We start from the raw sequence: 22460 nt of genomic DNA on the forward strand, positions 1-22460 counted from the left end.
CCGAGTCGGGCACGACGCGGTCTCGGCGGCGGCCGTTGCGGCGGCGGCGGTTGCGGCGGCGGCGCGGAGTCGGACTCGGCCGGCGCGGCGCGGGCGCGGGCGCGGGGGAACGGTCACTGACAGGTGGGCCCCACCTGTCAGTGGCGCGAGGGAGGAGGGAGGCGGCGCGGACTCGCGGGCGCGGGCGACGCGGCGAGCTGGGCCGAGCGGCGGCCTAGGTGGGGGCGCACGCGGGGCGGGGAAGCGGCCGGTCGGCTGGGCCGGCCGAGGGGGAGTGGTTTGCCGGCTCGGCTGGGCCGGCCCGGGAAGGAAGAAAAAGAAAAGGAAAAAGAAAAAGAAAAAGGAGGGAGGAAAATTGGACTTCGGCCCAATTTGAGAAGGAAGGGAAAAAGAAAGGAAAAAGGAGGAAAAAAAGAAAAACCCCACTTTTGCCGAGTTTTAAATTAATTTGTTTGGCCAAATTTTATACTTCTGCAATTTAAATTTAAATCCAGTTAGTCGATTTGCGAGCCTCGATTTAATTGAATTAATTTCTTTTAGAGGGATTCTTCCTGAGTTAATTAAGCCAATAGTTATTTACGGATTTCTTTTTACGATTTTAGGCTTAGGACAAAACTCCGGGTGTGACAGAGAAGGAGGAGCAGACAGAGCTCCTGGCGGCGGCGATGCTCAAATGCTCGCTCGCCCTAGGTGGCACGTCCGCCCACAGGACACACGCTACACGTGGCGCCACATCTCCCTTTCCTCACCTACAAAGCGGATTGAGTCCCTCCTCTCTTTCAACACAAAAACACTCATCTCTTCACGTTTGTTCATCCATGACTCCGACGAAATTCCTCTCGATTTCGGAAGGAGCTAGCTGGTGCAATTGCTGACGCTTGTTCATCGCGCTGAGGTGCTGCTCCTAGCCACTTGTAACGACTAAAAATTCCTTACACGAATTTCTAAACTTTATTGTGTATTAAAATTCTCGTCTAATACTAGCCGGGGTACACCAATAGACAAAGTTGATTACATCCCAATCGTTCTTAGAAACAACATTAAATAACAATTAATGTCTAACGACAATGCAACGTAAATTAAAATGAAGGACGTCGGGCTCCAACGCAACTAGCTCCAATCTACAGGCAACACCTTGACGGCGGACAAGCTTCAAACCGCAGAGTCACCTCCATCTGAAACGTAATCTACCTATGAAGGGGGAAATTACGCAACATGGAAAGGGAGTAATAAATGAATGCAAATAATCTCAAGGAATAGGCTAGGGTTAGTTGCACCAAAGCAGCAATGAAGTAAAACATAGGTTTAAATAGAATAACATGATTTAAATAAATAAGTAAAGCATTTAAATGAAGCATCTCCACACTGTTCAACATTACACCACGTTGCAACAGGCTCAACCACTACTCTACGTTACACCACGTTGCAGTAGTACCAAGTGAAAGTCAGTTTACTCATGTTATTAAAGGTTCAACTAATTACGGTGAATCTGGGAGTCCGCCCGTGACCAATGGTATGGCTATTTGAATAGATTTACTCTGATCAGAGATATACTACTGTATCCACAAGACACAGCTCCATTGCACTTGAACGTACGCCGACGTGCCACCATGACACATCGGAAATGGTACCGTGATAGGACCCGTCATATAACCCTCCATATTTGATCGTACCACACTTCAAATTTCACCCCCTCCTTTACACCAAGTCGGGCAGTCCCATCTTGTGCATTGGTGAATCCGAAAGCAGCAGAGACCATCGTTATACCACGATGTCCCGTCCAAGGTTTGAAATTTCGGTTAGAAATTCCCAAAATTCCCGAAATTTTGGAACATTCGGTGGGGCACGGTAGTAAGTCACTACCGGGCAAAATTTTCGGTGAGCGCAGTTTTCTTTCCCTCCCTCCCACTCAGAACAACGACCGCGACCTCCCTCCGCGACCTCCTGCACTTCCAGGCGACCGAAAGCGGTAGCGGCGGCTCGGCGTCGGCGCACACGGATAGGCGTCGGCGGCGGTTGAAGGGGGAGGGGCAGGCGATGACGGTGGCAGATGAAGCTGAAGTTGGAGGCGCCGGTAGCTATAGGAGGAGGGGAAGGCGGCGCGCGGTAGCCATAGGAGGAGGGGAAGGCGGCAACGGCGGCTAAAGGGCGAGGAGCAGGTGATGGCGGCGGTGGTAGCTGCGGGAGGAGGGCAAGACGGCAGTGGCAGGGGGAGGGGGAGGGGGAGGGGATGGTTGCGGCGGCGCCGGCGGCTGCCAGTGCTGTGCCTCCCCTCACCCTGTCCTTCCTTCTTCTCTCCATGGTTCTTGATTTTTTTCAAAAATTTTGACTAAATTTCAAATTTGAATTTGAAAACTTACGTTCGAAATTTCTGAAATTTTTTCAAAATTTCCGGTATTCAGAAATTTCACCCCCCTCCGGTAGAAAATTGTAAACCGAAATTACAAACCCTGGTCCTGTCCATACTCCATCGCACCCACCGTTGGCTTGGTACGTCAAATAGTTAGAAGCTACGCTTCAAATCCCACCTTGCCTATACTCGGCTTGTGGCTACCACTAAATTACTTCTAGGGTTTCCTATGGACTGGTCCTTAATTGTCACTTAATTGTCATGGGTGTGACTCTCAAAACCATGCACCTATGACCCACAATTATTAGTATTTTAGTTGGAATTAACCCTGAACGGGTAATGAATCATTAATAGCTAAAATCAGTCTAACAGTGATTAAAGGTTCCCATGTGCTACTTGTTCTAAGCAGGACTAAGCATGGCCTAGACCTAATACTACTTCAATTACCACGGGTATAACAAGAATGAAGAATGGATAAACAACGATGTAATAATAATAATAATAATAATAATAATAATAATAATAATAATAATAATAATAGGTCAAACCCGAAAAATAACATAAAGTAAGGTACGGTAAATACTTTAAGTAAATAATGCATGTTTGAAAGAATAAATCGAGTATTTCGTAATAAATGGGATCGATATGGTCAAAAGAAGTGCCACTTGCCTTGCTCAGCTTTAGGAGGGATCTCTGCGACGATCTCGAAGTAAACTGGCGCTTCGGCGGGGTCTGAATCTAAGCGACAAAGCACAAAAATAAATAAACATGCATAAACTCTACTTAAACAACAAACGAAACTATTTTAGTGGATTCTTGGCATTTTTATAGATTTAATGGAATTTGAATGGACTAAAATAGAGACTATATGAATTAGTTATGAATTTTAGAATTTTTTGAGTTTTAAACTAAACAGGAAAAATCGTAAATTAATTATTGCGCAATAATGAGGTCTTGTTGACATCAGCTTGAGGGGAAAGGGGTGGAGCCGATAGGTGGACCCCACCTATCGGTGAGAGGGGAGGGGAGCCGAGAGAGGCTGGCCCGTGGGGCCGGGGAGGAGAGAGAGGGGGAGGCGATGGGGTGGTTGGCCAGTGGGCTCAGCCGAGAGGAGAGAGGGGAAAGCTGGCTGGCGGGTGGGTCCCGCCGACCAGTCGGAGAGAACAGGGGAGGGGAGGAAGGCGAGCGGCGCTTGGGTAGAGGAGATGGCCGGCGGCGGCGGGCAACGACTGCGACGCGGGGATCGGCAGCGCGAGGGTGAGGCCAAGAGGGAGGGCGGCGGTGGACCGACGTGACGGAGACAACGTGCGACGAGCTCGGGCGCGGGCAGCGATGGCTTGGCGACGACGTTGCGAGGGCGACGGCGAAGGGCGGCGACAACGCGGGGAAAACGAAAAAGGAGAGGGTAGGGAGAGCTCACCGGTGGCAGGAAGATGACATCAACAACGGCGAGAGGGCGGCACATAGGGTGACAGGGGCCAGTGGCGATGTTCGATGGTGGCGCGAGGTTCGAGCGGCGGCGTTCGTTGGCGGTAGGGGTGGATAACGAGCCAGCTCGGCTCGGCTCGGCTCGGTATGGCTCGTTAAGATAAGGAGCTGGCTCGGCTCGGCTCGTTATCGTAACGAGCTAAAAACCCAGCTCGGCTTGGCTCGTTACAAAGCTCGAGCTAGCTCGTTAGGCTCGCGAGCCATGCATGAAAAGTTAATTTAAACAATTTTTTAATAGATTATATAAGCAAATTTTCAGTTTAAACATGCAAATCATATGAAATTGTATCTAAATATTAAAGTTTGAACCAATAAATCACATGGTGAACCTATAAAGTATTGAACACATACTTTTTGGGGTGGAATCAATGAATGCCGACGAATCGCGTATCTTTGGTTTAGCTCATTAGGCTCGCGAGCAGCTCACGAGCCAGCTCGAGCTGGCTCGTTATCTCTAACAAGCTAAAATGCTAGCTCGGCTCGCTAGAAAAATAAAACGAGCCGAGCCGAGTTTGTCACGAGACGAGCGAGCTAACGAGTCACGAGCTTTCTGTCCACCCCTAGTCGGCGGTGGGAAAAGCAGCAACTGTGGCGAGGGGCTGTGGTTAAATAGGACTAGAAGGATGTCACCGGTTTGGAAAGGGGGAGAGACATGGAAAGCGATCCATCCGGGTGGATTTGGAGGGTGCAATCGGCGGCGACGATCGGGTAGGGCGGCAGTGACTGGTGGCCGAGACGGATGCGAGGGGGAGGAGGCGGCCTGATGGGTGGGACCTACCCGTGGAGAGGAGGGAGGTGGACCGCTAGGCCGATCGGAGGGGAGGGCAGGGCAAGTCAAGGTGGGAGGAGGAAGCGGGCGCGATGGGTTGGGCTGAGGGGAGGAGAGGAAAGGAGAGAGAGAAAGGGTGGGAGGGAAGTTTGGGCTGCGGCCCAAATCAAGCAACAAGGAAAAAGAGAGGGAGAAGAAAAGAGAAAAAGGAAAATGGAGGGGAAAATCTCACCTTGCCAATTTTTAATTTATTTTTGGTGCAAGTTTTATAATTTGAATTTTAACTTTAAATCCAGTTAATGATTTCACGGACTTCGATTTATTTAAATTACATTAATTCCTTAGAGGGTATTTCTCCTGAGTTTAATTAGGTCAATTATTATTCAACATTTTCTTTTAGAATTTGGCTTTTGATAGAAACTTGGGGTGTGACACCACCGGTGGTGCCTGGTGACGTGCGAGATTGCGGCATGCGCCATTTTCCCCCATTTCTGGTCGTTGTGGTGTGCAGGTGGTGGTGACTGTGGTGAGTGGCTGCTACGCCTGCGTGGTGCAGTGAAGCATCTGCTTGTTGTCTGCCTTGGCCAAGTTAGAGATGGCAATGTGGACCCGCGACCCGAGACCCAATGGGTATTTACTACATTAGGGTATGGGTATGAGCTAAATATATTACCCGTGGGTAAGTAATTGGGCAAATACTTTCACCCGATGGGTACACGGGTATGAAAACGTTCTTATGATCCCCATACCCGTTTACCCATGGGTAATAAATACCCGCAAGTTTAAATGCATGTCATGACCTAATATCAAATTAGCCTAGCCTAATTAACCAAAACCATAGGTATTTAAACCATCCATACCTTTTTCACCATACTATATGAATGTGTGATGTCCTAAGTATCTAGCGTCTATGCAATATACTATATGAAAACCGTGATATTTAGATTATTTTGAACTTTTGCGGGTATATGGATGACCCGACGGGTAAGGTTTACCCAAGCGGGTATGGGTATGGAGAAATTTTCTTACCCGTGACGGGTTTGGGTATTTTAATAGTACGAAATTTTACTATTGGGTGTGGGTATGGGATAGCAATACCCGATGGGTATTTACCCATTGCCATCCCTAGGCCAAGTATTTGGGACCTGTTGCTGTGCAGTGATCATCTGCTCCTCGGGTTGGTGACGTGGACGTTCCACTCGGTATCAACATCGGCTCAGTATATCCCTGTCAACCATCCGCTGATTGAAGACTCGGACGTGAGCAGCGGAATTGGTTTTCTGGGACAGAACTTCGAGTTCGCTGAGTTTTGCCTTCCCACCTAGATTGTCTACGTGCTGTGAGTTATCTATTACTTATTTTGATTCACATTATTTGTGCAATCTGCTAGTTCATTACTTGAGTGTGATTGCATATTCTTTGGATGGATTAAATTGCTTATATATATGCAAATTCGTTTGTCTTGTTCTAAAAGCATATTACATCTGCTAGCTCTATTCTTTACTTTTCAGTTGCAACGGCTTCTTCTTAATTGGTAATATAGCTTGTTATATAGTCATATAAAACATGGTTTAAACCTTTCTGGTAAGATAGACTGTCACGAGTTAGTTGAGGATCTCTGATCACTATTTATATATGTTGGAAGGCTGCATGTGCATCACCCCACAGTTTTGAGAGCAAATAGCAGAGAACAACCGTGTTCTAATTTTCATCGGTTGTCTTCATCTGATTGTCATTTTTAATATAGAAATGAACTTGAGTAGCTTTCTTCACTGTATAAAAGCTTTTCATATGCTCTGTTCATTTATGTCTTATTAAATTATGGCTGCAATCTGAGTAGTGACTTTGTTATATTCAGAATCAATTTATTCAATTTGTTTGAGTTTATCAAGCATGTCACTTATTCATATAAAATCAGATCCGCCGCTGATGAATGGGAGGAATGTACTGCCGAGGATATTGTATGATACGTGGACGTGTGGACGTCCACTCGATCGAGTAGATAAACGACATGAATTAGTCCTTGTCCGGTCGCCCGTCGGTGTACCGTGTAGCAAAGAAGTACTCATCAGTAACCCCATCCAATACCACTCTCGCGGCGCGGCGCGGCGCGGCGGCGCGCCATGGGAATCCCATCAGCTTCAACAGTGGAGGTGCTACCACCATGGCCATCCTCCTCCGTCGTCGTCCTGCTGCCCACCTTGCTCCTCCTCGTCGCCGTCGTACGCCGCCACCTGCAGCGAGGAGGAGCTGGAGCGCGCGCCCGCAAGCACAACATCCCGCCGGGGCCGCGTCCTTGGCCGGTGATCGGCAACCTGAACCTGATCGGGCCGCTCCCGCACCGGTCCATCCACGCGCTCTCGGCGCGGCACGGCCCGCTCATGTCCCTCCGGTTCGGCTCCTTCCCCGTCGTCGTCGCCTCCTCCGTCGACATGGCCAGGTACTTCCTCAAGACCAACGACCTCGCGTTCCTCGACCGGCCCAGGACGGCCGCCGGCAAGTACACCGTGTACAACTTCACCGGCATGCTGTGGTCGCACTACGGCGAGTACTGGCGCCAGGCGCGCAAGGTGTGGGTCACGGAGCTCCTCAGCGCCAGGAGGCTGGCGTCGGCGGAGCACGTTCGGGCCGAGGAGGTGCGCGCCATGCTGCGCGGCCTGCGCGACGCGGCGGCGGCGTCGCCCGCGGCGGTGCGCCTGAAGGAGCACCTGCTCATGGTGACCCTCAACGTGATCTCGCCATGGTGCTGGGGAAGAAGTACATCGTCGAGGGGGCAGATCCGGCGGCGGCGGCGGCGGCAACGCCGGAGCAGTTCAGGTGGATGATCGAGGAGATCTTCTTCCTCAATGGCGTGTTCAACGTCGGGGACATGGTGCCGTGGCTGGCCTGGCTGGACCCGCAGGGGTACATCGGGAGGATGAAGAGGCTGGGCAAGATGTTCGACCGGTTCCTGGAGGACGTGCTGGAGGAGCACGACGAGCGGCGGCGGCGGGAGGGCGCGGCGTTCGTCGCCGCGGACATGGTCGACCTGCTGCTGCAGTTCGCCGACGATCCCAACCTCAAGGTTCCCATCCAGCGCGATGGCGTCAAGGCATTCATTCCGGTAATTAAATTATATTAAGGTGGTGTTTGGAACAAGGGGCTAAACTTTAGCCTCTTTTCCATCAGATGTTTGAACACTTATTATAAATAGTAAACGTTGACTATTAACAAAACTCATCCATAATCTTGGACTAATTCGGGAGACGAATCTAATGAGCCTAATTAATCCATAATTAGTCTATGTGATGCTACAGTAAACATACTCTAATTATGGATTAATTAGGCTTAAAAAATTCTTCTCGTGGATTACCACTCATTTATGAAATTGGTTTTTTATTAATCTATGTTTAATACTTCAAATTAGTGTCCAAACATCGAATGCGATATGGGGCTAAAAAGTTTAGCCCCATCTAAACAACCCCTAAGTACTTCCTCATTTGATTTTATTATTATATTCTCCTTAACCCCTAAGTGCTTCCTCATTTAATTTTATTATTATATTCTCCTTCATATATAATTTTAGTAGTAGTACATCACAGGATGCCCAACAAATACACTAAGATTTAAATCTATATAAGTATATTAAATATTTTATTTGAAATACTAGTAAAATATATTTATCAATTCATCAGTTTCAACCTAACACTATCAAATTTATTATAATGCTATTTATTTCAATTCTAGTTTCACTCTCTATAAAATTTCTACCATAAATATTACCGGTATAGTATAATAAAATTAGATACGTGGATCTAAAGCATGGACGACTCATAATCATTAGAGAACCTTTAAAAGTCCTTAATCAATCTTGTAGAATCTACAAATAAATGTATTACCAAGACATGTTAATTTTATGCTAAATTTAATGAAAACTAATTAGTAGATGCTACTATATTTTGGTAAGTACATACTTAGAATATTTTAATTTAGAACAGAACTAAAATGACTTGGGGAGGAATTAGATTATATTTTTATTTATGTGGTGAAATTAGTTAAATACTACAAGTATAGATTAGAGCGGTACCAGACGTGGGGCAGCTTGGGCTCAAGCCCCACTCCTAGACAAAAATTACATTAAAAAAATTATGCAAAAGATTTATATTTCATTAAACCCATCCTTAGTAAATTTCTGGTCCGTCCCTGTATACATGTGCAGGAGCTTATCACTGGCAGCACAGATACCTCGTCGGTGTCAGTGGAGTGGGCCATGTCGGAGGTCCTGAGGACGCCGCGGGTCCTCGCCAAGGTCACCGAGGAGCTGGACCGCGTGGTCGGCCGCGGCCGCCTCGTCGCGGAGGCGGACATCGCCAGCCTCCCCTACCTGGAGGCCGTCGTGAAGGAGAGCATGCGGCTGCACCCGGTGGTGCCGCTGCTGGTGCCGCGGGTGTCCCGCGAGGACGCCTCCGTCGCCGGCTACGACGTCCCGGCGGGCACGCGCGTGCTCGTCAACGTCTGGGCCATCGGCCGCGACCCGGCGGTGTGGGGCGACGCGGCGGCGGAGTTCCGGCCCGAGCGGTTCGTCGGGAGCGGCGTGGACGTGAGGGGCCAGGACTTCGGGCTGCTGCCGTTCGGGTCCGGCCGCCGGATGTGCCCGGGCCTCGCGCTCGGGCTGAAGATGGTGCACCTGGCGCTGGCGAACCTGCTGCACGCCTTCGCGTGGAGGCTCCCCGGCGGCATGGCGCCGGAGGAGCTGAGCGTGGAGGAGAAGTTCGGGATATCCGTGTCGCGCAAGCTCCAGCTCGAGGCCATCCCCGAGCCCAGGCTCCCGGCTCATCTCTATTACGATGATCATGACGGAGGCCACACGCATTGACCATCTCTATTATCTGTTTAATTATTACTAATTTACTATCGATCTGAACACAGCTACTCGTGTTACCATGATTGTTGTATTTCTCGAATTTAAATTTTTGTCGTAAAGAATGTCTTTATAAAGTATTACTAGTTGTCTAAACAATCATATCATATTTAAATCTCTATTTATTTTACCAATATCTACTCTCGCTCCAAGCAATCTATTTATTTAACCAGAGACATTTAAGTCATTTTTTAAACTAATTTAACTCTACCACGTTACAAATTCACTTGTACGGGGACAAGTGGGGTATAAATTGTAAGACAGAGTTGGGAGAAGCCACGCTTAGCAGTGGCGTATTCCATTCAATATATAGCTTGGGTTACAGTCACGATAGGATCAAATACAAAAAGACTCGGTATAGAGTTGTTGAGATCCAACAGGCTGCTAACAACCTAGCTAACAAATGAGATTTGCTCCGGTCCAACAAAAAGTACCTCAAGGTACCGGTACCTTGAGATACCAAACCATTTCTCACCATTGGATCTAGCTGAGTAGGATGTGTGTTGTTAGATCCAACGATCAAAAACGATTTGGTACCGCGAGGTACCGGTACCTCGAGGTACTTTTTGTTGAACCGTAAAATTGCTCCTAACAAATACACCGAGTATACCGCAGCTATACAAATGTAAGTGCTAACACAACCCTGCAGACTCAACAGGGAGCTCGCGAACGTTGAGGGTTGTTCTGAAGTCGAGGAAGAGCGACGACGGAAGCCCTTTGGTGAAGACGTCGGCGAACTGCGAGGTTGACGGTACATGAAGCACGCGGATATCTCCCAGGGCGACGCGTTCACGGACGAAATGCAGGTCGATTTCGACGTGCTTTGTCCGTTGGTGTTGCACTGGGTTTGCCGACATGCATGTAGACGGCGGAGACGTCGTCGCAAAAAACGACGGTGGCTTGTTGAAGTGGTTGATGAAGCTCGCCGAGGAGTTGACGTAGCCAGCTTGTCTCGGCGACGGCGCTAGAGCGAGAGACCGTCGGCTGACGTTTGGCGGACCAGGACACAAAATTATTGCCGACAAAGACGCAGAAGCCGGAAGTCGATCGTCGAGTTGAAGACGGGGTGAGGATGACGCCGAGTTGTTGTGTTCTCTTGATGTACCGAAGTACCCGTTTGATCAAGTTGAGATGATCTTCACGGGGGTCATGCATGTGTAGACGTATCTGCTGAACGACGTATGCGATGTCCGGTCGTGTGAACGTCAGGTATTGTAGAGCACCCGTCATGTTGCGATAGGCTGTCTGGTCCTTGACGGGTTCACCGGCGGAGGCTGACAACTTGGAGGACGTGTCGACTGGAGTGGAGCACGGTTTATAATCCGTCATGCCTGCACGATCGTGGGGATCAACAACATACTGAGCTTGGTGAAGAAGCATCTGACCGTCGGTACGGTGAACTTGCACACCGAGGAAGTGGTGGAGAGGTCCCAGATCGTTCGTGGCGAACTCGGAGCATATGCTATCAATTAGTACAAATGTTATAGTGTCCAGCATATGCTATCAATTAGTTTTATCTATAAAACTTATTCCATCCTAGTTAATATGATCTTTTCTTTTGTCTATAAAACTTATTCAAATTTATGGGCCTATGGATACTCCTCAATCCTATAAATGGTATTTTTTTCTAACAATTATATATTTTGATAACAATATTTTAAATTGATTTGCTAGAACACTCGAATAATTATTACAAAATCATACAACCATTCAACACAACAACCCAATAAAAACAAGAGAAACAACAGCCCAAAAGGCCCAGCGTAAGAAAAAGCAGAACAGCCCATTGCCAAGGCTAGCAACCAAGGTTACATGAAGAAAAGAAAAGAAAAGAAAAAAGAAAATACTAGAAGAAGGAAAGAAAGCAAGACAATAGATAAAAAGAGGAAGAGAGACAAAGAGAAAGAGAAGACGAGGGAGAAGGAGATCCTCTTCCCCTTCCCGCTCCCACCCGTAATATTCCCTTCCCATTCTCTCCTCCCCCCGCTCGCTTTCCCCCCACTTCGCTCCGCTCGCTCCGCCTCCCTCTTCCGCCACCTTTCTTGCTTTCTTGACCACCGTTCTTCTTCCGCCTCCCCAGCGCCGGCGCCGGCTCGGTCACATGCGGCGGGCGCTGCTGTGGCGGTGGCGGTGGTGGTGGTGGCTCGCCGTGGCGTGCGGCCTGGCGGCGCGGCCGGCGGGCGCGCCGTGGTGCATCGCGAGGAGCGGGGCGCCGGAGAAGACGCTGCAGGCGGCGCTGGACTACGCGTGCGGCCCCGCGGGGGCGGCCGACTGCGCCCCGATCCAGGCCAGCGGCCTCTGCTACCTCCCCAACACCCTCGCCGCCCACGCCTCCTACGCCTTCAACTCCGTCTTCCAGCGCGCCCGCGCCGCCCCCGGCGCCTGCGACTTCGCCGGCACCGCCACCATCACCCTCACCGACCCCAGTCAGTAAAAACTCAACCACGCCGCGTTCATCTCTCTCCTCCATCTCCATCTCCATCTGCCATGCTCATCCATCCATCCATCCATCCATCTATGATTAGCTTCCTGTGTGCTCTGTATCTCCTTCTCTCTGCATCTCTTTTGCTTTTGCTTTTCTTGTTTCGTCTCGGAGTATGTCTGTATCTTTTGCTTTTCTGCTTCGGTACTAGCAATTACGCTTTTCGGAAACTTTGGTGTTGTTTCTTGCATATCATCTTTGCCGGGATTCATAGATACGGTTACTCATCCAGCTTTTCTTTGTCTAGTAGTTTGCTGGTACGTAATCATGTGATGAACTGATTGAATAACAATTAACAGTACCCTTTTTTCACCTTTAGGTTGGTTTCTTGTGTTGGGGGGTGATTTTGTGCTATCTTTGCCTTTTTCATTTGTGGACAGTCTTTGTGCCTCTGTTCTTCCTTTCACTGTACTGCTGCAGTACCAACTAATCAGGATCATGGATTTCAGAGAATTAGCCATGTTTTTTCTATTGAAATTATCGTGCAACAGTGCAAGGTTAAATTGCTAATCTGCAATATTGTAGACTAGTGCTTCCAACTCAGTGCAAATGAGTTCAACTAAGCAATTTTCTTTTCGCTATTGTTTCTGCTCCAGAAAATCGATCAGTAATTGTAGACGAGTTTACGTTATAGACCTGTGACATAATGAAGTAACAGACCGCACTTGCATGGTTAATGTAAATCAAATGACACATTGACACTACTTCAAACACCTAACAGAACAAAACTGTATTAGGGTCATCCATGTTTATTCTGGGTAAATTTATATTAGGATGCTTACCTCGGGGAGTCGGGGTACATTTGGTCAGAAGTAAAGAAATCAGTTCAAGATCCCACTTTTTTTGAAATCTAAGATCCAACTTAATACTTGATTGAAGGAGAAATATGCATGATTCTTGTGCTAGTTCTCTCGTCCATTGAGGTGGTAGAATTTCTACTATTGGCGCAAACTTGTTGGCTGTTTGGTTTAAATGATGGATGCTGACAGAGTATTTCAATTAACCTATTTTCTAAAAATACCTTCATCATGCAAGTGCAATAACTGAATTTACTTATAGCCACTCCAATTTATCTTGAATCTTCTTTTAAAGTATAAAAGTATACAGTAAGAACGATTGACATGGACAATTTTATGCACTCAAATAAGTTTTACGTATGTCTTCATCAAAAAGATTGAAGGTTCCCTTTGTCCCCAAATGTAAATATTTTGATATTTAAATCTTATACAAAATATAATTATTTTTTGTATTATGCATAATACTACTTGCATCATCAATTACTTTTCATTTTATTCTCACATGCCTTTTCGCCCACATTTATTCCTCATTTATTTAGTGACATAGTCTTTTCTTCTCAATCTTAACCCCTGCAAAACAATCTAAAAATACTTACATTTTGGGACAGAGATAATATTTTCTACCTAGCACCTTCCATATTTAGATCTTGCCTGTATACTTGCAATTTTTGACCGTGTAAAAAATGTTGGATCTGTAACGGAATTATAGAACCAGAAATAGTTCTTGGAATACTACCAAGTTTCCTTTCTTCTAATATAGGCATATCTTTATTTCATATTTTGTTCCCCTTTAATTTTCATAGTACATTGAGGTTGTTTCAGATATATTAACTGTGTGCATCCAATAATCCATTTTTAACACCATTCCCCTCTTCTCTATCTTTCTCTCACAATGCTTTTTTGTTATCTCGAGATCTCTCAAGGTGCATATTAAACTTTGTGTGTACTTACTCTGCTTGTTCCTTTATTTCAGGTTATGGATCTTGCACATACCCAGCATCACCAAGGTATATGCATCATATATGATCACTTTATTGATCTGTTCCATATGTAGTACATCTGTTGAACGTCTCATCTCACATAACTAAATGAAAAAATATTTTAGAAGATAAAATTGTATAAAGGAGCAGCGGCATATGGATTTGTAGATTGGTACTTCCATTTCATATTATAAGATGTTTTCACTCTACTAGATTGATCTATGGATTAATATATATGTTTTATATATGTATTTAAATTCATTATCATCCATATAAAACTAGAGAGACAGAAAATTTTATAGTGTGTAGCAAAGGTAATAGCTTTTACAGCTGTCTGAACATTTGGTTATTTCATTCAACAACTCTTAATTCCCACCACAATGGGCAGTGCTCACTTAATTTCATGAATTAGATCTGCACAAATAATAATGCTAGTTGGTGCAACTAATGGAACTTGAAAGTAAACACCTTTGTGAATGTAGTAGTCCTTAACATCAGATCCAATATAGTGGCTTCATTACAGTGCTCTCAAATTTTCTGATTTTTCAAGGAGACTGTCCAATACACATTATTAGTGTTTGTACAGACAAAGTCGTGATTTTAGAGGGTCTAATTTGTTAGGATACATACTACGGTCAGACAATATGGTTTAATCTGTGTTAGAATTTAGGTTTTGAGTAACGCAATGAATATTGTCCAAGGGATTGACTGTTGAGCAATCAATTTATACGCAAACAAAAGAGAAATGGGAGACTGAAAATAATATTTCCGAATTATCGCGTATTCACAAATAATCAATTTATACGCAATGAATTATTGCATGAAAAATACGCTGTAGCTCTTTTCTGAAAAAGAGCATGTGATCATTTTTAAATGTATCTCACCTATCTTTGAAAAAAATATTTTTACTAAATTCTAAATAGATTCATTTCGTGCAGCTGTGCATTTTATTTAATAATCGATGTTTTGACAAAATAAGCTGTATTGATTTTTCTGAAACACAACATGTGCATTTAGTCTTAATAGACCGCGATACGACACGTATATAAACAACTTGGGGCTGACTCCGGTGCATTTTACTGGCAGTAGAATTTAATCAATACCGTTGATCTATTTTTATTAAAAGGTTATGATTAAATTATACTACCAACAATATTAGATGTAGTAAAAATTTAAAGGTTATCGTCCTTTTTATTGTGATCTTTATTGCAAAAGAAACAAAATTACAAAATACTGCTAATCAAGTAATTAACCAAGTACAGAAATACTTTTTTTCTACTGGTAGTATAATACTAACAGTAAAATGCACCAGAGAGTTGTCCAAACAACTTTATACTATTCTACAGTACTATACTTTGATTTGACCAGAGAAAGTATACAAAACTGTGACATTCAAACTTTACGGTGTGTCAATCTATAGGATCACAAAACAGCTGAACTGAATTACGTTCAGAGAAGAGTCAGTCTGCTGATCAAGGTGGTGACATCTGTTTGTTTGTTCGTTCGTTGGCAGCAGTGCAGGGCAGTCAGGATCACCGGGCTCGACCAGCGGCATACCTTCACCGCCGGGCAGCGACAACGGCGGCCTAAGCCCCCCGGACCTCGGCTCGGGCGACGACTCCGGCGCCCCAGCTCGCCTTGCCGCCGCCTTCCTTCCTCTTGCCCTGTCCTGCCTCCTCCATCTGCTCCTCTTGCACACGCAGGCGCAGCGGCGGTGATCCATGAACGCCGGCCGGCGCCGCCGCCATGGATGAGATATATATTGCAGCTAGCTAGGGCATCATTGCACTTGCATGCATACATTTGTTTGCGCATCGCGGGAATTTGTAAGAAAATCACCACAGTTTTGTTGATGGGTTAATTGGTAGGAGTGGCTCGTTCGTACGTATGTTACGTAGCGCTGTTGGTGTGAGCACCTGCCCCGTTCAAGCGAAAGGGCTAGAGTGGCAGTCAGTTCGGTTAATTGGATCTCGCTCTCTCCGTTGAATTCATTTGGATTTTTTTTCTCTGTTTTGTTTTTGAATCTGTTTGTTGTCTCAGTTTTAAGGTTTTTCATTTACGCTCTTTCACTGTTTCGAAAATATAAGCACATCTGATATTTAAATCTTACATCAAAATATAACCATTTCTAACATAGTACTAGTGGTGTCGTCGATCACTTATGCAAAATTATTCTTATTTTATCCACACTTACCTTCTTATTACCATCATTTCTCATTTATTAATGGCTATTGTAGTATTTTCTTCGTACCCTTAATTCTTCCTAAACTTTATAAAGTTACTTACCATTTTTTTTGGATGGATGTAATATTTCCTAGGAGTATGTTTGCTTGTGATGGATGATTATTTGACTAGCCATTGAGTTTGATAATGCTGGCACGGACCATCATGGATACAAGTGGACCTTAAATGACAGGCAAATTCCTTGTTTGCCCCCCAAAACACAATAAATATCAAATAAGATCGAGTAGCGCCTTTTGGGTAAAATTATAGTGTCAAAGGAGTAACTTACAATGCAACTTTGGAAAATAGTATGAACATAGGTGACTGGCTTTTTCCCAAAAAGCCAAACAGAATATGTGCAACCAAAAATAATTTATGAATAAAACTTTTCTATACATGTTCTTAGTGATATAAAAATCAATGAACTATGATAAAAAGGCGTAAAATCTCTAAATTTAATGTTAAAAATTAAAATTTGGTCTTATAAATCTAAACAAAAGTGAAAAGACAGAGTCGATAGTCATGAATGAGATATTCACAAAACAAATGGTAATATCGAAAAAAAACATGAGTACTAACTTTATTGCATGGGCTCAGCTTAGGGTTGATAGCAGGCGAGTCAAGGTCAGGGTTGGTCAAGAACGACCCGGATCCCGATCAAGGCCCACAGGTGGATGGTGAGGACGCACCGAGAAGTCGAGGGTGTCTGAAAAGGCTAATGTGCGCGCGATCGCGCGGCCGCGCGGCATTGCCAGCCCATGGACCACGGCCCACATGCTATTGCGGCCCAAATTGGTTACATACATCTTTTTTTTTTGTTTTTTACTATAGGTTTTAACTTTATAGGTATAAAGTTTACACGTATAAATTTATAAATTTATATGTATAAAGTTTTTCTATAATAAGTATATATCTATAATTTTTTTGTATATATAATATTTTGGATCTATATAGATTTTTGTATGGAGAGTTTGTATGTATGTGTATATGTATATAAAGTTTGTATGTATAAAGTTTACATGTATAAATTTTTTCATATGTATATAAACTTTACAAATAGTGGTCTTAACTTTATAGATATAAATTTGATATGTATAATGATTTATATATGAAAAGTTTATATGTATAAAGTTTGCATGTATAAAATTTGTATGTCTAAATTTTCCTCCCAACCAAACGTGGCCCTAGTCTATTAATCTTCAAAGGCCTGCGGGTTCCTTGTGGGGGAAAGGCTTCACTGCCCCCGGCCCCTAAGAGCATCCCCAACGGCTCATCTATCTCATCCTGCGTACTAGAAATAGTGGATGAAAAGTAAAAATTGAGCTCTACTAGAACATCCATCACATCATGGATGTCATGTATAAATGATCTGTTGGAGTACAAAGATATATGAAGTATGGAATATTTTGAGATGATCATCTAAATAAAGATATGGATGTCAAATTTAGATAAGCTATTGGAGATGCTCTAAGGTTGGTCCTTGGGCCCTATTGGAAAAATTTTCAAATTTAGCTTGGCTTAATAAACCAGTCAACTTAAAAGGTAAAACTTAAATCTTTCATGGAACTGTTCGAATTCACCGGTTTTCGATCTTTTACCATGAAAACCGACAAATCCAAATCCTTAAACACGTATATATTCGTGGGGACAGCAAATGATCAGTCATTGGGCCCAGCCATCTACAGTAAAGCCCAACAAGGCCCATAAAAGCCCATCTCGCCTCACCCTAGGGTTTTTTTCCCCTCTCCACGGCGTTTTGCTGTCCCTCTCCTCTATATATAAGCCACCGCCGCCGCCTCCTCTCCTCTTCCCCTCCCAGCACCGCCCCCGCCTCGCCGCCCGCCGCGCCGCCGCTTCGCCGCCACCGTCGCCATGGGTAAGCTGCATACGGCTCGTGGCTCTCTCTCACACGCACACTCTCTCCTCGTTTGTGGATCTAACTGTGTTTGCTGGTGCGGCGCGAATGGGCGGCGGCAGCCCGGATCAAGGTTCACGAGCTGCGGGGGAAGAACAAGGCGGAGCTGCAGGCCCAGCTCAAGGACCTCAAGGCGGAGCTCTCCCTCCTCCGCGTCGCCAAGGTCACCGGCGGCGCCTCCAACAAGCTCTCCAAAATGTTCGTACTAACTCCCTCGCGCTCTCTCTCCTGTACCTCCTCCTGTTTCGCCGTCGTGGTTCGGCCGGAGCTGAACCAGTGTTTCGATTCGATGCGTTTCGCAGCAAGGTGGTGCGCACCTCGATCGCGCGCGTGCTGACGGTGATCTCGCAGAAGCAGAAGGCGGCGCTGCGCGAGGCGTACAAGAAGAAGAGCCTCCTCCCCCTCGACCTCCGCCCCAAGAAGACCCGCGCCATCCGCCGCCGCCTCACCAAGCACCAGGTATAGCATTCAAATAATGTTTGCTCATTTCAAATTTTGGTTAGTATTTTTGTGAAATTTCTACCGATAGAGTGGAGATGTGTTGTGGTTTCTGTCGCACGTATGTGATTATATATTTTTTGGATTGGCCTGCTTGAGTTAATTAACGAACTGCAAGTCATAGCATTATTTTGTTTACTCTGCTAGCAATGCCATTATGTCCCTTGGCTAGCTTCATTACTGTTTGTTATTTTTGGTAATGTTAGATTCTAGCGTTTGTGTGTTTTGCGTTGTGTGCAATTGATTAAAGCCCCATGAATTGTATGTAGCATGAATAATCATAGTGCCATTTTGGGGTGTGGGACATGACATCCTACATAGGCAACAGCTGAACAGCCATGCCATTCTTTTGGATAGATCAAATTGTCATGGTTTTTCCCTTCAGTCCCTGAAACTCCAGCATCCTAAGGAGGCTGGTGCTTAGACATTAGTTTAGTTGGAGCACATCTCCACTTTATTAGGAAGGAGAGTCTCCTGCTATGGTTCAAAAATGAAGAAACATAAATAGTAACGGGACATCATTTTTATGAGCTCTGGGACAAATGCACAAAGCTTTTAACTACAATTTCTTGACACTTCACATGACATGCTATATAATCTGATATTTTAAAGGAGATCAAGTAGATATTTATTTATGGGTTTATTGGATCCATGCCACTATAAATTTGCCCATTTTGGAAAATGTCATTATAATTCGTCTAATTGGAATGTTGCCACTACATTCCTCCCAAAATTAGATCCATGCCATATTGTACATCTGAGTTTCATTGGACCAAAATACCGACACATTTCAATTAGATGAATTGTAATGGCATTTTTTAGAACATGTAAATTTACAGTGGCATGAATCAAATTAAGCTGACACTTGGCACATGACATGCTGCAGTATTACTTCAAAAATGCATTCTATTCTAACTATCGATGCCACGAGCTTCTGAGATTGCTACTGAAGCCAACATCGCCTTTGCCAATATGCACTTAAATAGAAACATTTAACCATCATTTGTTTTACAAAACCTTTGTTTTGTTTGCTAGTATCTTGCTCTGTTCTTGAATCTTTTATGACATTTTAATTTTGTCATGTCAGCTTTCGCTGAAGACTGAGAGGGAAAAGAAGCGGGAGAAGTATTTCCCCATGAGGAAGTATGCTATCAAGGCGTAGGTTGAGAATGTTATGTTTAGAACAACACTGGACAATTTATCAGCCTTGGGAGTTTCTTAAATTTTGATGTTCTCATGTATGGGCATTCCTTGGGGTTCAAGTACAATGTTACGGGGTTTTATTAGTTCTGGCATGTTAACATTGATATCTAATCTCGTATTTTCGTCGTCCGTTTTGTTTAACGTTGTCAATACGAATTATGCCTAATTGTGGCACTTGTATGGTTGTCATCGTTATGCGACGACGTGTGGAGTTGATCCCAACGTCTGTCAATACAACTTTAAAATGTGACCCGGTCACCTGATGTAGGTATGTGATTGGCGTTTACTGTTTATGATTAGCAATCAAACGGAAGGGATCTGCTTCTGCCGCTTTTGTAACCATTCCAATAATAGCATTCCACATGTGCACGAGTATAGCAGCACCAGTTGCTTATGATAAACTATTTGTATATCTCCAGACGCGTATGTACAGATTTTCGTAGATTATTTCTTAGCTTCTGTGTACATGATTATTAAACTGCCAAATGGTGTTTTTGTTAAAAGTTTATAGATAGAAGTTTATCATTATAGTTCTAAACTCTATATTAATTAATTAAATTATTTATATTATTAAATAATTATAAGAAATTAGATAATCTTTTATCCACATGGTGGTTTTAATACTAGGGGAAAAATTTGAACACCGCAAGTTTTACTCGAAGCCTTACATAGACATCCCTCCATCAGGTAACATCAGAAGGTGAAGAGAGCTGAATGAGAGAATCCACGAAAGAATCCAGATAAACAAAATGAACAATGACCATATCCACCAAAAGAAGACTGAATATTCCACTCAGAGTACCTGCATTGTGTTACCAGTACATCAACTGTGCCTGTATCAACAGCCTGGGTGACTTGTCTTGGTCAGAATTAAAGAGAAGAAATGCATAGTTAAAGAATCTGAACAAACCGTACCACGAATGGACTACTCTTACTGCTTTAATCATAGATTCCACATCGGCTTCTTTGGAAACATCTCCTCGGAAGAATGCTTCAATCTGTGAAAGTTAAACACAGAAACCTCAGTATCTTCTTGCATCTATTTAAGGCAGCACAAGAGAACAAAATTTTCAAAAGGTATGCACCCTGGAAACAACATTCAATTGCAGTTTACATTTGATAATTGGTGCTTTTGTGAATTTTACTCTTTACTTCAGGAAAGAACATAACACGTTTATAGTTTAAAGCAATGCTTCATGATATTCTTGTACAAATCATCCATGTTGTTCTGCTTTCGAGAAAACTATGAACAAAGCAACTAGTCAACAAAAAGCTTTACATCCTTGCCTCCTTGGACACTTCTTCAGCATCTGTAGAAGACTGACCATAATTCACTAAGACCTGAAAAAGGTAAATGGAGTTCTTTTTTGTGTAAAACTGGGTATTATACTCAGGTAAAATATTCTAACTCAGTATAACAACTCGGCCACAGATAAATATTTGAACCCAATTGATCAGATTCTGTGTCGTTTTAGGCACACCCACATGATTCACAATCATGTAACTGAAATTTAAATAAAAGGTAAATTTCTTTCACAGGGTAGCACACAAATAAAGCTTTCATCAGTTTATCTCTTCAGATTGTCGACAACAGTCATTTGGAATACTCGTATGATGCTATTGAGTATACAAATCAACCATTAGACTTCCATCCTTCTGTAGCTAGGGCCCCCCTTATCTTTCGAAGGGGTTTATCTACCTCATGAACATTGGTCCACACTTTTTTGTTTGCTTCACAAGATGCATGATGACACAAACCATGATATCAAAGAATGATGGGGAGAAGTAGATTTCCAGATGACACAATGTTTTGACAATATCTTCCTACAACCCATCTAATATATCAGATCTATAAACTTCTGACCAATGAAACTGAAGATGAAACATAGTTGTAGAATTTGTGCCAGACTCTTATTAGCAAAATGTTTATAGTAGCAACAAGTAGAAGTTGTGTAATCATCACATGAAAATCGTGCGACTTCATACTCCCCAACTTGAACTAGCCATCGGAGATAAACTTATTGATCCATGATAATTATCCTGTAGGTACATTAATAATAGCTATGCAGTCTAGCAAAGACCGTCTCTCGTTATTTGATAGGGTGTGGCAACCAGGCGATAGATAAACTTTTCTTGTATGCTCATTCACTCTACCTTTGTTTTACCTTTAGTGTCCAACAACAATCTTGTAATATTGTCGGTCTTCTACAATATAGCTCTAGCACAGTAAATAATGTAGTATATTTTGACTTGCATCCATGATAAACCGGTGTCCCTACATCTGATACTAATCGAGTGTACTTTTCATAGTCCCTCTAATTGTACTATTTCTGCCCTACATCTCGCAACATTGCGTTAAGTGTGTTACGGTCTACATAGAACATTTGACCTATAAAGGTGAAGGAATAAACATGTCTTCATTCACTTCTATGGCATCGATGTTCCATTGTTCACCCTCACCTCGCATGATCTAACACTCATAACCTGACATGAACCTCTTCTCACCAAGTGACTCTATATCTACACGTACTCTACTTCCCGACACACTGCTCATTCTCACAGTCGATGCATGGGCAGAGCATATACTCAGCATTTCTCTCACACCTGTCATCCTATGTGATCTTTAAAACATCCCCAAGTCCCGCCATGTACTCTTTGCTCAACCGATTCGTGTTGTACATCCAACTTCAATCCATCTATGATCAATTAAAAACATTAGCATAGTTAGTGATTACTAATAAAATTATGATGAACAAATATAGTTTGCAATACCTTAATTTAGACATCATTTTCTTTATAAAAAATTCACCCCTACCTCTTCCACCCAAAATGTGAATATTCTATAATTTTTCAAG

At 43.9% G+C, this 22460-nt stretch overlaps 2 protein-coding genes and 1 pseudogene across 2 annotated transcripts; all 3 read left to right on the forward strand.

The window, feature by feature from the left end:
* The first annotated feature begins 6660 nt into the window (after positions 1–6660).
* Positions 6661–9616, forward strand: LOC102716297 (annotated as a pseudogene).
* A 1992-nt stretch (positions 9617–11608) lies between these two features.
* LOC102716575 (PLASMODESMATA CALLOSE-BINDING PROTEIN 2-like) lies at positions 11609–15714 on the forward strand. Its single transcript, XM_015833115.2, has 3 exons — positions 11609–11933; positions 13760–13793; positions 15280–15714. Exons 1-3 carry the CDS (start codon positions 11609–11611, stop codon positions 15482–15484), a joined length of 564 nt encoding a protein of 187 aa, XP_015688601.2. The 3' UTR covers positions 15485–15714.
* Positions 15715–17830: 2116 nt separating this feature from the next.
* LOC102716850 (60S ribosomal protein L35-like) lies at positions 17831–19779 on the forward strand. The gene is made up of 4 exons (XM_015833729.2): positions 17831–17865; positions 17967–18102; positions 18207–18363; positions 19490–19779. Exons 1-4 carry the CDS (start codon positions 17862–17864, stop codon positions 19562–19564), a joined length of 372 nt encoding a protein of 123 aa, XP_015689215.1. The 5' UTR covers positions 17831–17861; the 3' UTR covers positions 19565–19779.
* The last annotated feature ends 2681 nt before the right edge of the window (positions 19780–22460 follow it).

The sequence above is a fragment of the Oryza brachyantha genome, chromosome 2 (genome assembly GCF_000231095.2).
Source record: "Oryza brachyantha chromosome 2, ObraRS2, whole genome shotgun sequence".
Lineage (NCBI taxonomy): Eukaryota > Viridiplantae > Streptophyta > Magnoliopsida > Poales > Poaceae > Oryza > Oryza brachyantha.